This window comes from Heterodontus francisci, chromosome 36 (assembly GCF_036365525.1).
Source record: "Heterodontus francisci isolate sHetFra1 chromosome 36, sHetFra1.hap1, whole genome shotgun sequence".
Lineage (NCBI taxonomy): Eukaryota > Metazoa > Chordata > Chondrichthyes > Heterodontiformes > Heterodontidae > Heterodontus > Heterodontus francisci.
In genome coordinates, this window is record NC_090406.1 from 25,647,258 (window position 1) to 25,666,889 (window position 19,632).

General features: G+C 44.2%; 1 protein-coding gene across 3 annotated transcripts in view; it reads right to left on the reverse strand.

Annotated features, from left to right (window-relative positions):
* The window catches only part of nfic (nuclear factor I/C), a 535,921-nt gene that overhangs the window by 142,460 nt on the left and 373,829 nt on the right, over positions 1-19,632 (reverse strand). For all 3 annotated transcript variants that reach the window (XM_068016379.1, XM_068016380.1, XM_068016378.1), the window contains exon 7: positions 4,712-4,840. In XM_068016379.1, coding sequence (XP_067872480.1) covers positions 4,712-4,840 — 129 coding nt within the window. The remainder of the gene's footprint in view (positions 1-4,711; positions 4,841-19,632) is intronic.

Sequence of the window (19,632 nt, forward strand, 5' to 3'; positions counted from 1 at the left end):
TAGGTCAGTGAATACTGGGGTAATGGGTGCATGGGACTTGGTGTGATTTAAGACACTGACAGCAGAGTTTTAGATGACCTCAAGTTTACGGAGGGTAAACCTTGGGAGGCTGGCGAGCAGTACCTTGCAATAGCCAAGTCTAGAGGTAACAAAGACATGGATGAGGATTTCAACAGCAGATGAGCTAAGGCAAGGGCGGAGTCAGACAATGTTATGGAGTTGGAAATAGGCAGTCTTAGTGATGGCGTATTCCTGAATTACATGACAACAGGAGTGCAAAGCAGTAAGATGACCTGGAGCCATCTGTCAAATATGGACAGTGAAAGGGGCAGCAGAATGTATAAATCCCTTAAGCAATAAACTACATCAAGCATAATGTTTCAGAAATAAAATTTTCTCTGAATTCTTTTAAATTGCTCAATGGACTAACTTTTCCACATGCAAATACATATTATGTTACTAATTAGAACTAGAAAGATACATAAAAGAGTGCACAATCTCTTTTTAAATATTCCCACGTTTCTTCCATTTTTCCTGAGAATGTAAACTTTCCCTTCAATTAATATTTAGATTTATACGCCTAATATCATAATCAAACTTTAGTCAATGGAAAGGAAAGTTGGGTGGGATATAAATCAGGCCGTTGATGAACTATCACCCAGTTTGTACTACCGCCCAAGTTGAAATATATTTATACCAAGTAATGCTTATTTGATGCTTTGCAAAGTATTTGGTGTAATGACCACTGGAAACTACATCAGAATGTTACTGTGTTTCTGATCTGCTTCTTAATAATCCCTTAGGCATATGATTGATCTTTCACAAGTTTACACATATATGCTAAAATAAAGAACCGAAAGCATGCTGTAGTACAAAGACTAATTAGGCTTGAAAAACATTCTTTTATATTTACAAAAACAGGATGGTTACGGCACCTCATACACCTAAAGTTCTGCTGTTTGTCAATACCAAATACAGCTGAAAATAGAGACATTGGGCTGCATTTTAAGAGTCTGCCACCCGTCCCCCCCGTGATGACATGGAGGGTGCGGGTGAGCCGTCACTGGCAACGGTGTCCGGAGCCAATGCCGTTTTTAAAGGGCTTACAGACCTCAATGGACATTTAAAATTTAAACGGCCAGGTAAGTTAAAATTTCACAAAACTGAATTAAATGACCTTTCCATGCAGTTTTCCACCCCACCGTCACCACCCCCCCCAACAATGGCACTTCCAAACATTCGTGCCCTTTTGCCCCCCAGAATTCGAATATTGAGAATGTGACCTTCCCCGCCCCCCCACAAAGCTCGGCAGCTTTGCCCTTCACCCCCACCCATCACCCACCCCCGACCAATCTGCAATGTTGTCACCCTGCTCCCCCACTCCCACACAGAGAACAAAATCCCCCTCCACCTTCCCCACAGGAGTCACGCTACATTTCCCCAAATGGGTATTCGAAGGCATGGCATTGTTGGCCGCCCAAATGAAGATCAGTGTGGCGATGGGACCCTCGTTAAATCAGGTTTGTAAATTAGTTTACATATTGAAATGGGAGTCCCATCACCGAGCGGCGGGGCAGCCGCCATGAGGCCTTGCCGCCGCCGAGATTGGCATGGGTCCTGCCGCTGTCGGGTCGGTGGTGGGCCTCTGCACCGAACCTCATTGCCCCCCCACCACCGTTCCCAACGGCAGAAGGGCTTTAAAATCCGGCCCATTATGTCGAAGCTTTTTGTCTTGCACTCATGATGACAATCCGCAAGAATACCAAAGTAAGGGAAAACAACCATGGAGAATGCTAGGTACGTTCCAAAGACTGGAGGACCGTATCAAACAACATGTCCCTTCTGCTGTTCGCAACGGGCATGGTACAGGCCATACCCAACCAGCCCATGCCTAGAAAACTCAAAACACAATGTCCAATATTATATGTGATTCCACGATTGGACAACATTGGATAAATAATCCTCAGTGTGCTAAGAATTATGCTGACAACCAATTTAAGATTGCCAGTAGGGCTTGCAGTGTGGCACAGTTGCGTGTACTGGAAGTTACATATATTAGTACACAGGGCCCTTTTCTTTGCAGACACAAAGAACATGTATAAACATTGCGCCTGTTTCAGATAAACAAAATAAGTGACAGCCATTCGCTGGTTCATTCCTCAGGGCAATGCCTGGTTTAAATTTCAAACAAAGCTTGGCACTTAACTGTCAGTCACTGTAAACTGGTGCATTCTCCATGGCAAGGCCTCTACCAATTGGAGTTCACTTGCCAACCAATCAGCACTCTCTTCTCATACAGTATAAATTTGTTGTTTTCCCTTACTTTGGTACTCTTGCGGGTTGTCCTGATGAGTGCAAGACGAAAAGCTTCGACATAATGTCTCTATTTTCAGCAATACTAAAGTTCTGTACTACCAAATGACTATTTGAATGCCAAATATGTTAAACAAACCCATTTGTACGAACAATGGATCAGTATTCACAAGGCAAAGCCAGTTTTATACTACTGCTAGTTTCTGGTTGACTCTAGCAGGCCAGCGTCCATGGGTTGGTTTGTTGCATTTATACTGATAAATCTGTCTCGTTTCTTCTGGCACCAGAATGGTATATTTGTGGAAAGCTCTACCACCAGAATAAGAAAACAGACTTTAACATTGTAAACACAGGGAGCTGACATGCTGACCAGAATCTAAACAAAAGAAGCAGCTGTACAAGTGCAGCTTTGGAGTTTGGAGTTTAAATATTTATTTATGTTTGGGTTAGGAAACAATACACTTCAAGAAAAATAAGCCCATTATTTCTAACAGGCCCATAAATAAACCCATAAATACAGAGCATAACAATTCAGATCTTTCGGGTTTCAGGCTTCATTGCTAAAGGAAATTCCAACATCAGTGTGCAGTGACTTTTGACTGGCAGGTCATGGTATCAAAATTGAAATGATGATGGGGGTAAATGTGACAATGAAGTTCACAAGAAAGCAATCCAAAATTATCTTCAGAATTAGAAATTTCAGTACTGGGCTTAATTATGTGGTTGCTTTTAACTGCAGTGAGCAGAGCAGCAGCAATTATATTCATAAAATTTTATTCGGTTGATAAATTTATATAGAAATATTAGTGAATACACAAGCACCAAATATTCATCTTTCCCGTCAGCAGCAAGGTGTAAGTGACATAATGGACTAGTGATTTGTTTCAGCGTATGTGTATCCTAGTTATCCTGCAAGTGCTGAAGTCTACAATTAATGGTACCTCTCAAGGTTCGCTTGATAGCTTATTGGATAAAGGTACCACTGGATACTGACTCACACAGACTAGGAAATCTAAGGCTGAGTAGTGATATTGTTTGTTTTTGTGCCCCTGGGAAAGGGAGGGGGGGGGGAAATAGTAGGGGAAGGAGAAGAGATTCTACTCTTGTTCACTATCTAGTAACTCTTGTTGGAAAGTGTGTTTGTATATGTGTATGCATGATAGAAGGAAGGTGAATAGGACTATGCTTGAAAGTCCTTTCTAAAGCATTATTAGACTCCAGCCAATTAGAAACCCAGGACACTTGGATGCCATTGTTATCACTGTTTCCTCGTGGCAACCAAAGAAAATGGTTGCTACAGACATTAGAATACTACAAAGTTATTACAGGAGAGAAAAAATAGAGTATTAGAATGGCTATGGATTTATTCCCAGCACAAGTGGCTGTCATGGAGGAAATTATGATCATGATGCACAAAAGGTGATCAAGTAGTCCACTACAAAAATTTGTCATTAGAACAATGGCCCGAATTTTGCAGTTATAATGACAGTGAAACTATTAGCATACACTTGCATTAATCTTGCAAAACTGACAGCAAATTCTGGTATCCACATACACGTAGTTAAACACAGAAATCCAGAAGTTGATGTCAGTGATTCCCCGCTTCCACACAGGGTGCGCTCCTGATGTCCTTGCAGATGAAATCAATTAGAAATCACTGAATTGACATGAACTTCCACTTTTTACGCTATGTTTCTCACTGCAACAACCCCTGAAAGGATTACATTTTGTTGAATGGGGTGGAACTAAGTTTTTAATAGCATAAGAAGTCATAACTACAGCTGAACAACCTCTTTGGCCCTGAAAAACTAATATTATGTTTGTGGAATGTCAAATTTCTCTTTCATGATTAAAATTCCATAGATTTTTAAAATAATAAATTTAAATTTGTATATGATATTTCAGCTTCCACCTTCATCCAAAGTGTATGTCCCACTCTTTATTTTGCTTTCTGTAAAATTATAAAAAGTGAATGATAAAGCTGCTTGCTACTTGCTGGTTTGTTGTCTGTCAGAATTCTTCAATGGGATTGGGCTACCTGATGATATCACTGTTGTTGGATACCAGAGATCCCCTTTAGCTGGTGCCAGAATGAAATTAACATTGGGAAAGGTGAAAGCTATGCCAGAGAGCTCACCAGATTTTTGTGGGTACCTTTCTTTGACTTCAGTGATGAGCACTGTCACTTTGCTTCTGACTGCAAAATCAGGCCCAATAATTTTTTATATTTATGCCCTTTCGTAAAAGTGGGCCAGGTGGGTTTTGGCTTAATTGAAAATTTTACAGTTACACAAAATGGAGCATATGACACCCAATAAATAATGGACTACAATATTTTGCTCTTTGTTTTCAAGAGTCTATATTTCTGACAGTATCTTTAGCAAAGCTGTTTTCTTACCGCTGTGCACAGCGATCACGGGACGGTGGTGCTGTGTGAAACTACTCAATCGTGAAGACGAGTCCTGTGGAGATGGGCTATTAAATGGAGATTTGTCCATCTCAGTCTTCTTCACTGTGGGGGAGATACCTAATAAGAAATACAAGCAGTATAGGTGTCAATACCTCATATTCACTCAACCCTTTTTTCACTAGTGTTTACCTCTGCTGGTAGAAAGAAAACTCACAGTACTGCAAAATGGAAGGTTAGGTAGTGAATAATTACAACAGATTAATACAGTTCATGAATAACAGGGGGGCGGGGGTGGGGCCCTCCATGGGCAAAGTCTGTTAACATTAGGAAACTGGAAAGGAGCAATTAGAAGGTCAATAACGAATTTTCCTTCAGTTTGCAAAATGTGCAGAGGGTTTTGTTCACAGATAAAAGCTCTTTCATTTGTAATGTTGAATATGCTGAAATACAATAAAGGAATTACTTAAAGTGTTTCAGTTGGACTTTTTTTTTGTTGCAGACTTGTTATCTATCACATCTTGCCCTGAAAGAAAATTTGCAGTCTTCATCTTCAATGTTGATTTTAATTACTTCGCAAGTGCCAGACTAATTTAATAATCCCAGGATGCCACCCCTGTCCATGTCCATGTCCTGAAGATAGTCAAGGCATCTTCAAACAGAGAGAGGCCACGGAGTGGAATTTTTACTTTGCTCCAATCAGCAACCAAAAGATGCCCTTTGAAACGAAGCCTGGGATTCCTGTGTTAAATAAATTGTGCTAAATTTTTAACTGGTCACAGGAAAGTGACAATCTACCCTGTGTACCTACATCTCAAAACCCAAATGTTTTGTTTTGTTTCCCTTCCCACCCTGCAACTACCCCCCCCCACCTCGAACCCCCCAACACCCCCTGAAGGATGTTGACAGGGCTGTGCTGTGCCAAATAAAAATATCTGGCCTCTCCCTACAAACTATAGTGTGTGCCCATTTCAGATTTAGGAAAACCCAGGCGTACATGGGTACATGAGTAGTTTCTTCAGTGGACAAATGAACATTATAAATAGCTGTTGTCCACACTGGCAAATGGCTTATCCACTCATCCTCTACAGCTTGCTACAGATGGAACAGGTTTCAAAATAATCAATTGCAAGAGGCATTGTTGCCTGCTGGAGATGTTTTCTATTTTGTGCACAGATCCCACTGATAAAGTCAATCGTGCATAATGTTAACTTCAGAATTTTAACCATCTCATGAGAAGCATACAATGTGCACAAGATCAACATCTGAGCTTGGAAATTGGATCGCATCTCTATCAGGGAATGATCTAGGTGCAGTGCACCTGTAAAAAGCAGTGCAATCCAATTTCTATGCTTTAACTTCTACATACCGCGCTCCTATTCACGTTCATTTTCTCATGTGTGGTTGCATCCATGGAGTGGCAAAGTAGATCAAGATGTCAGCAAGTTTATTCAAGGCTATCAGCTACTTACAATAACGTGATTCACTTTCTACTCTGTGGAACATTAACAGTTGACTGATATGACAGTCTCCGATCGCACCTATATTTTCAATCTATACCTGGTTTCACAGCTAGACCTGACTATTGCGCTATAAAGAAGCACTGGGAATTTCCTTTGGGGTTCTCCCAATTGGCCGTTTTAACTTTGGTGGAGCTTTAGTGGAAATGCTATCTATGTGTCATATCTTTCAGCATTACACAGCTGTTTGGGAGACCTTGCACCCTGCACCCCCCCCCCCCCCCACCCCTGCCCCCCAACTCCTGCACTGCCCCCTTCAGGAAATTCCTGACAATCTTTTGGGCAACCAGAAATAAAAGATCACAAGCAATGAGAGAGGGTGATTGTGGCTGTGTCGCTGTGTGCTTTACATTGAGAAAATAGGTAGTTCTATTTTTTTTTGGAATGCCACAGTTTTGTTTGTGTGAAATAAAGCCCCAGAACATGGCATTCACTGTGTTCAGTGATCATAAAATTATGTAGAATATACAGCACAGAAACAATCGGCTCAACTGGTCTATGCTGGTGCTAATGCTCCACATGAGCGTCCTCCCACCCTTCTTCAGCTAACCCTATCAGCATAATCTTCTTGTCCTTGCTGCAACACAAGGTGCTGATGTTACCATCAGACTATGCTGACTTTCAATTAACAGGTTTCTTTTGCTCTTTTTTTATTCGTTTCTGGGATGTGAACATCATTGGCAAGGCCAGTATTTATTGTCCATCCCTAATTGCCCATGAGCTGGTGGTGGTGAGCCACCTTCTTGAACCACTGTAGTCTATGTAGTGCGGGTATACCCACAGTGCTGTTAGGGAGCAAGTTCCAGGATTTTGACCCAACGAAGTGAACGAATGGTGATATAGTTCCAAGTCAGGACGGTGTGTGACTTGAAAGTATATCATGTAATTGATAGTGAAGAGGATAGCCGTAGACTCCAGAAAGAGATCAATGGTTTGGTTGAGCGGGCAGAAAAGTGGCAAATGGAATTCAATCCAGATAAGTGTGAGGATATGCATTTGGGAAGAGCAAATAAAGCGAGGGAATACACAATAAATGGGAGGATATTGAGAGGGGTAGAAGAAGTGAGAGACCTTGGAGTGCATGTCCACAAGTCCCTGAAGGTGGCAGGATAGGCAGATACAGTGGTGAAGAAGGCATATGGAATAAAAGCAAAATGCTGGAAATCTGAAATAAAAACAAGAAATGCTGGAAATATTCAGCAGGTCTGTTAGCATCTGTGGAGAGAGAAGGAGTGTTAACGTTTCATGTCAGTGACCCTTCATCAGAAGGCATATGGAATGCTTTCCTTTATTGGCCGAGGTATAGAATTCAAAAGCAGGGATGTAATGCTGGAACTGTATAAAACACTGGTTAAGCCACAGTTGGAGTACTGCATACAGTTCTGGTCACCACATTACAGTAAGGACATAATTGCTCTGGAGAGAGTACAGAGGAGATTTACAAGAATGTTGCAGCTATGAGGAAAGATTGGATAGGCTAGGGTTATTTTCCTTAGAACAGAGGAGGCTGAGGGGTGACTTAATAGAGGTGTACAAAATTATGAGGGGCCTAGATAGAGTAGACAGGAAGGACCTGTTTCCCCCAGCAGAGAGGTCAAATACCAGGGGGCACAGATTTAAGGTGAATGGTAGAAGGATTAGAGGGGACATGAGGATTCACTGCCAGGAATGGTGGTGGAGGCAGAAACCCTCAATTCTTTGAAAAGGTACTTGGTCATGCACATGAAGTGCTGTGGCCGGCAAGGCAATGGACCAGGTGCTGGAAAGTGGGAGTAGATTGGGCGGCTCTATTTTTCGTCCAGCGCGGACACAACAGGCTGAATGGCCTCCTTCTGTGCCGTAATTTTTCTATGTTCTAATTGGCTTTGGTGGTGCTGGTTGAGGAACAAATGTTGGCAGGGACACTGAAAGACTTTCCTACTCATTTTCAAACAGTGCAGTGGGATCTTTTATGCCTAGCTGAACATGCATCTCCAACAACATAACACTCATTTAATGCTGCATCAAAGTGTTAGACTGGACTAGAATGGTGCTGAAATAGCTCAAAATGACACTGAAAGATACCTTGGTGTCTTAGCAGACTCATGGCTAAACATGCACAACCAATCAAAAATGCTAATAGGATGTTGACTTACATAGTCAAAATGATACATTATAAATCAACAGAGGTAATGGTGAAACTCTATTGTGCTCTGTTCAGGCTGTACCTTGAATTCTGCTTCCGGTTCCTGTGCCAAGAATCAAGAAAGACATTCAAGTACAGGCGACAGTACAGCTAAGAGCAATGAGGCTGATCTTGAGGGTTGGATTTTACATTGGGCGGACGGAAGCTGGCCACCGATGTAAAAGTCGGCGGCAAACCCACTTCCGCCTTGCCTGAGGCTCCGTCCTGCATTTTACGGGTCCCCAGGCTTTAATTATTCCGAGGCGCGACATCCACCTGCTTGAGGGAGGAAGTCCCGCCTCATTGAGCTGCCGGCCAATCAGTGGGCCTGCAGCTCTTAGTCCCAGCAGCGCCACCAGGAGCGGTGGCCACTGCTGGGACTGCAGCCCAGCTGACTGCAGAGGAAGACATCGGGCCGGAATTTAAGGTGAGTTTTGGCTGCCTCGGGATGATCGGTTGGGCCCCAGCAAGGCAAGAGTGGTTGTTTGGCGGGAAGGGGGGCGTGTTGGGTCCTGGGGGTGGTTGGGGAAGTGGGGACGGCCCTCCATTGGGCACCCTGTGCCCGATTATCAGGGCCCACCCCCCGGGGCGCTGAGAAGTCACCTGCTTTTCCCAGGCGACTTTTCCCAGCTCCAGGACGCCCGCCTGCCACATGTAAGATCCACCTGGAGGCGGGCGAAGGCCGGGGGCGGCTAGCTCATTTTTCGCTCCCCCCCCCACACCCCCACTGCCACCCTACGTAAAGTTGGGGGGGGGGGGGGAGGAGGCGTGAGTGGTTCGGGAAAGATTCCAGGAGCCTCCCGCTCCATTTTATGCCAACTCCCCACCACCATCCAGCTCATTTGGGTGGCGTAAAATGCCAGCCTGAGTGTCAGGGGTCTGAGTAATGAGATAAAACTGGAGAGAAGTGGTTGTGGGGGGGGCGGGGGGTGGTACTTTTCTACCCATTGTAGGACCCACATGATTTTCATCACATTGAAATCAAAGACATGAAAATCAGGCAGGCTTTACAATAGGCGACCAATTTGCTCTGCCAGATTGCTGAGCAGGCAGCGAAAGTGAAAATGACTCCCATGGAACTCTCACCCTTTGCAATTATCCAGGTATACAGAATTAAAATAGGATAAAGCAAAGACTAAGAAATACAAACAGAATGGATTTTTATGGGCTGCAATGCCAGTGCTCACAAATCTCATATATCCTTTGGGCCACTGTTTGAACACCCATGTGTTGTTCCATGTGTTATGACTGAGACAGGAAGAGTGCACTGTCTTTGCTAGTTCCACTTCTCTTGACATATTTTTTTTTAATGTTTACCCAGTTACCCATGCAGTCAATCATATACTCTACTTTATCCCAGAATAAAATATACCGACCGGATTTCCTGAATAAACAACAAAATTATCAGTTTATTATAAAACAAGTCTTAACCAGTAATGAAGCAAAGCAATAACACACAGATTGAAATATGAAAGTTCCCTTTTTAAATTCCCCACACACAAACTCCCACACACCTGAAAAAATACAGCAATACTCTCTGCAGGGGGCTGTTACAAAAAAAGGACAAAAAGAATACTTTGGCCAAATACTTGTTAATTCTTGAAGAAAAAAGAGAAGATATGGAAATATGTCAGTTGTCCCCTTTTTGGGCTGGCATCCCAAATATGTGTAGATGGCTGTCACTGGGATCTTTCTAGAGCAGTTCTTTTCAGGTGACATTGAGGATCAGTTTGGCAGACTTTCCAGGAGAAATGCAGCATCGGTTCCTCTATTTCTTACACTTGCTTCTCAGGAAGTTCCCAACGAGATGGAAGAGGGTGAGCTGATGGTGGCTGCTCTCTTGGCTGGTTTTCTCCAACTGTCTTCAAAATGGTTCACACCCCAACACACTGTCCAAAGTGAAACCAAAATCAATGGGCTGGATTTTTCATCTCCCCCGTTGTCCGGGTTCGTGGCGGGGGGGCCGGAAAATGCCTCCGGCAGAGGTCCGCCACAGGCCTCAATGCCGGAAAGGCCCGGGCTGATATTGCTGCCGGCGGCGAGGCCTCGTGGTGGCCCCCGCCGCTCGGTGACGGAAGCCAAATCTAAATATGTTAATTTATTAAAATAAAAGAATTAAATACTTACCCGCTTCTGCCATCTGTTCCGCAGCGATATTGCTGCTGGTGGCCGGCACTCCCACGCGTTTGGATATCTGTTCGGAGATCCGATGTGGAACGCAGGTGGGGAGGGAGGGGAGCAGGTAAGTATTTCAGTGTGGCAGGGGGCGGAGTGGGATCAAACTAATCTGATTGGTGTCGGGTATGGTGGGAAGGGGTAAAGTTAAAAGTTTATGAACTTTGGAGGTGGGAAGGTATTTTGGGGGAGAGAAGGCAAGGAATGAATTGTATGGCTTTTGGGGGGGTGGGAGAGGTGCTAGAAAAATTTATTTAATTTTTAAAAATAAATTTTAATTCAATATCTCTTTAAAATTTTAAATTGTAATGTAGGGCTCGAAGCCTTTTAAAAATGGCGTTGGCGCCTGCACAGTGGCACCTGATGCCGTTGCCGGGGACGGACCACCTGCCCCATCCTCGTCGGGGGTGGGGGGGGGGGGGGTGGGCGGTGGGTGCTCCGCCTTGGCCATTTAAATGAGCCACCACGCTGAATATAGCAGCAGCTCCACGACGCATTTCCAGCCCAATATCTCGAGTCAAGCCTCCTGACCCCTATAAATCTTGACCTGTCACTTCTCTGCAAACATCTTCCACAGGTCACCAAGATTTCTATTGTTTATTGCTTAAAGCACATGATGTCCAGCGAGGCTGTTTTTAAACATCTCAGTCTCCTTTTCAATAAACTGTCAACAACAAAGCAAAGTCCAACTTCAGTGAAATCTTCAGCCTTCCAATGAATCCATATTCACAATTTAAATATAAGTCCTCAAAAACATATACTTAACAAAAAATATAGAAGCACTTTCGTAACACACGGTATAATGCCCCTATCATTATAAAAATGTATACCCCTCAAATTACCAAGAACATTGCTGCTGGAGATCTCATAGAATATTTAAAAACACATTTGTTTAAAACTGATCATAAGGAAGCAACTCCTGCTATGTTACCAGAACTGTCACAGTGTACGTAGCATCCAACTTTACAATCGAACTTCCTTGCCAGGCAATGAATGTTATATCGACAAATGTTGTAGTTCGCTATCCTATCTACCATCTTATCCTAGAGTCAGAGTTATTCACGACACAGAAGAAGGCGATTTGGCCGATCGAGTCCATGCCGGCTCTCCATGGAGCGATCCAGTCAGTCACACTCCCCCGCTCGATCCCCGTAGCCCTGCAAGTTTATTTCCTTCAAGTGCCCATCTAATTTCCCTTTGAAGTCATTATCTCTGCTTCCTCCGCCTTTGTGGGCAGCGAGTTCCAGGTCATTACTACCCGCTGTGTAAGAAAGTGCTTCCTCATATTCCCCTTACATCTCTTCCCCAAAACCTTCAATCTGTGTCCCCTAGCCCTTGTACCATTACTTTTTCCTTGTCTAATTTATCTAAGCCTGTCATCATCTTGTACCCTTCTATTAAATCTCCCCTCAATCTCCTTTGTTCTAAGGAGAATAACCCCAGCTTTTCCAACCTAACCTTGTAACTAAAACCCCCATCCCTGGAATAATTCTGGTAAATCTTCTCTGCATCCTCTCAAGGACCCTCACATCCTCCCTAAAGTGTGGAGACCAGAACTGGTTACAATACTCCAGCTGGGGCCTAATCAAAGCTTTATAAAGGTTCAGCATAACTTCCCTGCTTTTGTACTCAATGCCTTTATTGATAAAGCTCAAGATCCCATATGCTTTGCTAATTACTCTGTCAATATGTCCTGCCACCTTCAAAGATCAATGCACATACACCCCTAGGTTCCTCTGTTCCTGTGCACTCTTTAGAACTATGACATTAAGTATATATTGCCTCTCCCTATTCCTTCTGCCAAAATGCATCACCTCACACTTGTCAGTATTAAATTCTATCTGCCACCTCTCTGCCCATTCTGCTAGTCTATCCATGTCCTGTTGCAGGTGGTTCATATCATCCTCACTGTTTGCCATACCTCCATGTTTGGGGTCATCAGCAAATTTTGAGATTCTACACTGTATTCCAAGATCCAAGTCATTTATATATCGCAGAAAAAGCAGTGGTCCCAGCACAGACCCTTGTGGAACGCCACTGTCTACCATCCTCCAGTCTGAAAAGCAACCATTTACTACAACTCGCTATTTTCTGTCCTTAAGTCAACTTTTTATCCAATTGGATATTGACCCTCCTATTCCATGAGGCTCAATTTTGTCAACCAGTCTCTTATGTGGTATCTTATCAAACGCTTTCTTAAAATCCAAATAAACAACATCCACCACATTCCCTTCATCAACCTTCTCTGTTACTTCATTAAAAAAATCAATTAGCTTAGTCAAGCATGATCCGCCTTTTACAAATCCATGCTGGCTATCCTTAACTAAATCGAACTTCTCCAAGTGTCTGTTGATTTCTTCTCTAATTATTGTTTCTAAACCCTTACACACCACTGATGTTAAACTAACTGGCCGATAATTGCTACGACTGTCCTTACACCCTTTCTTGAACAAGGGTGTCACATTTGCCACTCTCCAATCCTCTGGCACTCCCCCGTATCCAGGGAAGATTATGGTAGGGAAGATTTAGCTATCTCCATCCCCACTTCCTTTAGCAGCCTGGAATGCAAGCCATCCGAACCAGGTGACTTATCTACCCTAAGCATAGCCAGCCTTTTTAGTACCTCCCCCCTCTCAATTATTACCTTATCCATTGCCTCTACCATCTCCGCTTCTACCAACATTTTGTCAGATTCCACTTCCTTAGTGAACACTGATACAAAGTACTCATTAAGTTTATTAGACTTGGCCTGCGCCTCTAAGCCTATATTACCCTCTTTCTCCACCGCTCACTAATTACATGCTGGTAGAAGGTTTTAGGGTTCTCTTTTATGTTGACTACCATTCTATTCTCATATTCTCTCTTTACCAGTCTTATTTTTCTCTTCACCTCCCCTCTCAACTTATTGTATATGGCCTAGTTATCACTTATTCATTTGATATGCATCATAAAACCTCATTTTTTGTTTCATCATAATATCTATCTCCCTCGTCATCCAAGGAACCCTGTTTTCAGTTCCCTTAACTTTTGCCCTTGTTGGAATATACCTAGCCTGTACCTGAAGCATCTCTTCCTTAAAGATAACCCATTCTTCTTACACAGCTCTTCCTGCCAGTCTTTAGTTCCATTTTACCATGGCTAGATAACTTCTCATTGCGTTGAAATTAGCCCTCTTCAAATCTAGCCGTTCTACCTTATGTCATTCCTTGTCTTTCTGCATTACTAGTCTAAACCTTATGATACGATGATCACTCTTACCCGAGTGTTCCACAACAGACACTGGATCCACTTGGCCCACCTCATTTCCCAGCACCAGATCCAGCAATGCCTCCTTTCCAGAGACAGGATATAAATTTCAAAGAGTGGCCTGGCTAGGTTAAAGTGCACTTGTGCAATTATTTTTTTGAAAAGAATAAGTAAATAACAGATAAGTTTACAAAATACCCTCCAGAAGAATGACAGCATGTTACAATCTGGATCTAAAAGTCTGCAATTTTCCCAAGGCAGTCAGATGGCATAATAAATCTTACTGAACTCAAATACAAAAATCTGAGCCCCCTCAAGACACTCCTACGTGTATTATGTAATATATATAAAAGCTAAATATTTAGTTCTGTTCAGCCTGTCAACATAGATCAAGACACCATGGTGAAGCAAAGGAATTTCTTAGTGAGTGGTGCTATTGATTTGTCCCCATTCTACCCACAGGAATGGGCCACACAAATCTTACAGCAGCAATAATTGCAATTACAAAGCAAGCATCATGGTTTGCAGGCCACTAAGCAGTTTTAGAGGCAGGAGATCATGAACAGTACTTATCCCACAATCTTGGGCTTTAACCATATACATTATGGTATTAAATATCTTCCAGCTCTATATTAAACACTTCAAAGTACAAGAGATATTATGTCACAGTATCAAAACGTATTTAAATAACACTTTGCTAAATTTGGTGCATTCTTTCACGATTGTAGCATTTAAACAACAAATATAGGAAGACCAGTTAGAACAAAATATCTTAAAGAGCTTTTGGAATAAACCTCATAGAACAATCTGTAACATGGTCACTGGAAGTGAGACCTCTTTAAACAAACTCAGGGCGAGCAGCAGCAGGTGAAACAGATAGAAGTGCAAATTGCTGATGTGACCAACAGCAGTTATGATAAGATCAATGAAGAGTGCAGGAGAGCATGCCAGGAGCAGCACCAGGCACACCTCAAAATGAGGTGTCAGCCTGGTGAAGCTACAACATAGGACTACTTTCATGTCAAACAGCAGATGCAGCATGTGATAGACAGGGCTAAGCGATCCCACAACCAACGGATCAGATCTAAGCTCTGTAGTCCTGCCACATCCAGTTGTGAACAGTGGTGGACAATAAAATAACTAACTGGAAGAGGTGGCTCTACAAATATCCCTATCCTCAATGATGGGCGAGTCCAGCACATCAGTGCAAATGAAACGGCTGAAGCATTTGTATCCATCTTCAGCCAGAAGTGCCGAGTGGATGATCCATTTCGGCCTCCTCCTGAGGTTCCCAGTCTTCAGCCAATCCGATTTACTCCACGTGATATCAAGAAACGGCTGAAGGTACTGGATATTGCAAAGGCAATGGGCCCTGACAACATTCCGGCAATAGTACTGAAGACTTGTGCTCCAGAACTAGCTGCCGCACCACCCGCCCCCCTCCCCACCGCCCCCCAGCTAAGCTGTTCCAGTACAGCTACAACACTGGCATCTTCCCGGCAATGTGGAAAATTGCCCAAGTATGTTCTGTACACAAAAAGCAGGACAAATCCAACCAGGCTAATTATCGCCCTATCAGTCTACTCTCGATCATCAGCAAAGTGATAGAAGGGGTCATCGACAGTGCTATCAAGCGGCACTTGCTCAGCAATAACCTGTTCACTGACGCTCAGTTTGGGTTCCACTAGGGCCACTCAGCTCCTGACCTCATTACAGCCTTTGTCCAAACATGGAAAGAAGAGCTGAAGAGGTGAGAGTGACTGCCCTTGACATCAAGGCAGCATTTGACCAAGTACGGCATCAAGAAGCCCTAGAAAAACTGGATTCAATGGGAATCAGGAGGAAAACTCTCCGCCATACCTAGCACAAAGAAAGATGGTTGTGGTTGCTGGAGGTCAATCATCTCAGTCCTAGGACATCACTGCAGGAGTTCCTCAGGGTAATGTCCTAGGCTCAACCGTCTTCAGCTGTTTCATCAATGACCTTCCCTCCATCATAAGGTCAGAAGTGGGGATGTTCGCTGATGATTGCACAATGTTCAGCACCATTCGTGACTCCTCAGATAATGAAGCAGCCCGTGTCCAGATGCAGTAAGACTTGGACAACATCCAGGCTTTGGCTGATAAGTGGCAAGTAACATTTGTGCCACACAAGTGCCAGGCAATGACCATCTCAAACAAGAGAGAATCGAACCATCTCTCCTTGATGTTCAGTGGCATTACCATCGCTGAATCCCCCACCTATCAACATCCTGCGGTCACCACTGACCAGAAATTGAACTGGACCAGCAGGTCAGAGACTGGGAATTCTGCGGCGTGTAACTCACCTCCTGACACCCCAATGGCTGTCCACCATCTACAAGGCACAAGTCAGGAGTGTGATGGAATACTCTCGACTTGACTGGATGGGTGCAGTTCCAACAGCACTCAACAAACTCGACACCATCCAGGACAAAGTGGCCCACTTGATTGCCACCCCATCCACCTCCTTCAACATTATCTCCCTTCACAGCCGATGCACAGTAGCAGCAGTGTGCACTATATACAAGATGCACTGCAGCAACTCACCAAGACTTCTTCGACAGCACCTTCCAAACCCATGACCTCTACCACCAGAAAGACAAGGGCAGAAGATGCATGGGAACACCACCAACTGCAAGTTCCCCTCTAAGCCGTGCACCATCCTGACTTGGAACTATCCCTTCACTGTCAGAGTCAAAATCTTGGAACTCCTTTCCTAACAGCACTGTTGGTGTACCTACACCCCAAGGACTGCAGTGGTTCAAGAAGGCAGCTCACCACCACCTTCTCAAGGGCAATTAGGGATGGCAACAAATGCTGGCCTAGCCAGCGATGCCCACATCCCATGAACGAATCAAAAAATATCTTCTATTAAGGTGACTGGAATGCTGTGGTGGGGGAGAGGTGTCTGCCGTGGAATTATAAGCTGTATTAAGCTGATATACAGGGCGGAATTTTACTGTCTTTGAAATTTGTATGCAATTGGGAACCAGTGCAGGTCCCGACTCCGATGATATTGGCTGGCCGCATGCCGTTGTGATCTTATAGGCCAATTAAGAGGCTGCCTCTGCGTTCGCCATGGTGGGTTCCCGAGGTGGGAGGCCCAATCTGAGGGCCTGAAGCTCTGGATGGCTGGCAGCGCTACCAGGAGGGATGGGCTGGCAGACAGGTGAGGGAGCCTCAAAAAGGAATACTTCTCTGAGACATTCTAATAATTTAAAGTTCAATCAGGGCCACAGCTGTCAGGCCATCAGTTATGGAGGGAGAATACCTCTACAAGATTGTTTATAGCCATGGCTGTGGCCCTCCCATCCCAGTGGTTCTTTGCTCGGGTGATTAAGAGGAGGTACTGATGGGCCCTTGGACTGCCAGCGGGAGGCCTCCTCCATTTACCTGCTGGGCACCAGCCTCATTAAGGAGCCCATCTGCTGTCAGAAAGATCCTGGTGGCGCCACAACCATGCCCCTATTAACCCTTAGTTGGCTACCCAGCAGTGCCGTGTCGATCTTGCCTTTGGCAAGACTGCTCGGAGGCGGGAACAAGTAGGGTAGCTGACCCAATACACTAATTCCGAGTTTCCTCATGGTCTAGCCTCCTCACCCGCTTCCGTGGGGCTGCCCACATGTACAGCAGTCACCTTCTGGGAATGTAAAGGAAAGCCCTATGCAACAAGAGATACGGCTTTCCTAACTATATCAAAGTTTGATTTATATATCACCAACGAGAGAATCTAACCATCTCTCCTTGACATGCAACGGCATTACCATCACTGAATCCCCCACTATCAACATCCTGTGGAGTTACCATTGACCAGAAACTGAACTGGAGCAGCCATATAAATAATGTGGCTTCAAGGGCAGGGCAGAGGCTAGGAATTCTGCAGCGAGTAACCCACCTCCTAACTCCCCATAGCCTGTCCACCATCTACAAGGCACAAGCCAGGAGTGTAATGGAATACTCTTCACTTGCCTGGATAAGTATGGCTCCAACAACACTCACGAAGCTCAACAACATCCAGGACAAAGCAACCTGCTTGATCAGCACCCCATCCACCACCTTAAACATTCACTCCCCCCCACCAACTGATGCACAGTGGCAGCAGTGTGTACCATATTCAAGATGCACTGCAGCAACTCACCACGCCTTCTTCGACAGCACCTTCCAAAACTCTTCCGCCTCGAAGGACAAGGGCAGCAGATTCATGGGAACATCACCACCTGCAAGTACCCTTCCAAGTCACACAACATCCTGACTTGGAAAAATAACATCATTCCTTCACTGTCATTGGATTAAAATCCTGGAACTCCCTCCCTAACAGCTCTGTGGGTGTACCCGCATCAGATGGACTTCAACAATTCAAGGTGGGAGCTCACTACCACCTTCTCAAGGGCAATTAGAGATGGGCAACAAATGCTGACCTTGGCAGTGATGCCCACATCCTATGAAACAAATGGAAAAAATGGCTTCATTGACAGCCCTTGCTCGTTGGGTAGACACTACATTTAGCAACCAAATAATTTTGATGATTAAATCAAAACAAAGCCAAACAAAAATGAATTGAATTATGTTATCCTTAATAAAAAGTGGAATGCACATGTAGTGACAGAAAAGCAGAGAGAAAAAAAGTTTTAAACCAGAACAGCTGCTGAGGAGCTATTAGTAATGACTGCAGTTTGTGGTGATTTAGAAGAGATATCCATCATGTAATGCCAGGTCTAACAGACTGCAGAGGTTTTGAGCTATCAAGCCTGATGCCACTCATTAGGGTATTTTATTGTAAATTGCTGTTCAGAGAGTCTTGTTTGATTTGTTTAATTATAAATCTGCAACAATAAAGGCCACAAAGTTGAAACATCAACATAATGTGTGCATGCAATACACCCATCTAGGTCTCCTTATGTGTAACTGAAATGTCAGATGGCTTGGATACTTCCAATACTAATGCCCTTCAGTTGCGTACTAAAATTATAGTAAATTTGAATTCCACATGAACACTGGTGACATGATTTTTATACCAACCTCCTATGGAAGGGCAGGGAAGAGAATTTAATTTGATGCCAGCAGAACTTTGTGTAAATCCATGAGCATCACCTCAGTGACACAATGCCATTATTTGCATAAATTTAACAACAAATGGGAACTACCAGACTTCACCTCAGTCAAACAATAAAGCAGTATCTTTTTTACCCAGCAATGGGATGGAGGGGATTGTGGTTATGTAACCCTTCAAGGCCATTTCCCATGTGAAGCCATTCCTTACTGGTACTCTGTGTCAAATTTGACCTTCTTTGCAAAGGCACATTCCAGTAGGAGGTGGGCAACGGTCTCTTCCCCATCGCAGCTGCCTTGAGGGCAGCGTGCGGTGGTGCTGAGACTCAGGGTGTGCATGAAGGGCCTGAGAGGGAGGGCTCTTCTCACCACCAGCTGAGCTATGTCTCGGTGCTTGTTTGAAAGTTCTGGCAATGAGGCCAGAAATGACTTTGACAGACTGCTCAGGGAACTGTCCGACAGGATCCACAATCTCCTTTTCCCGCAGGGTTGTGAAGACATTACATGCGGACCACTGCCTGATGGACTTCTGGTCAAAGGTGTTTTTCTGCACAAACTTTTCCACGAGGGACAGCCGGTACAGCACAGTCCAACTGAATGGAGCAACGTGGCCAGATCCATCCTTCGCAACATTGGGGACAGGTAGAACCTCAGACGTAGTGACACTTGGTGTTTGCATACTGAGGATCTGTCTACGCATAGCTTGATGCAGCTGCACAAAAAAGGTGGCCATCAGGA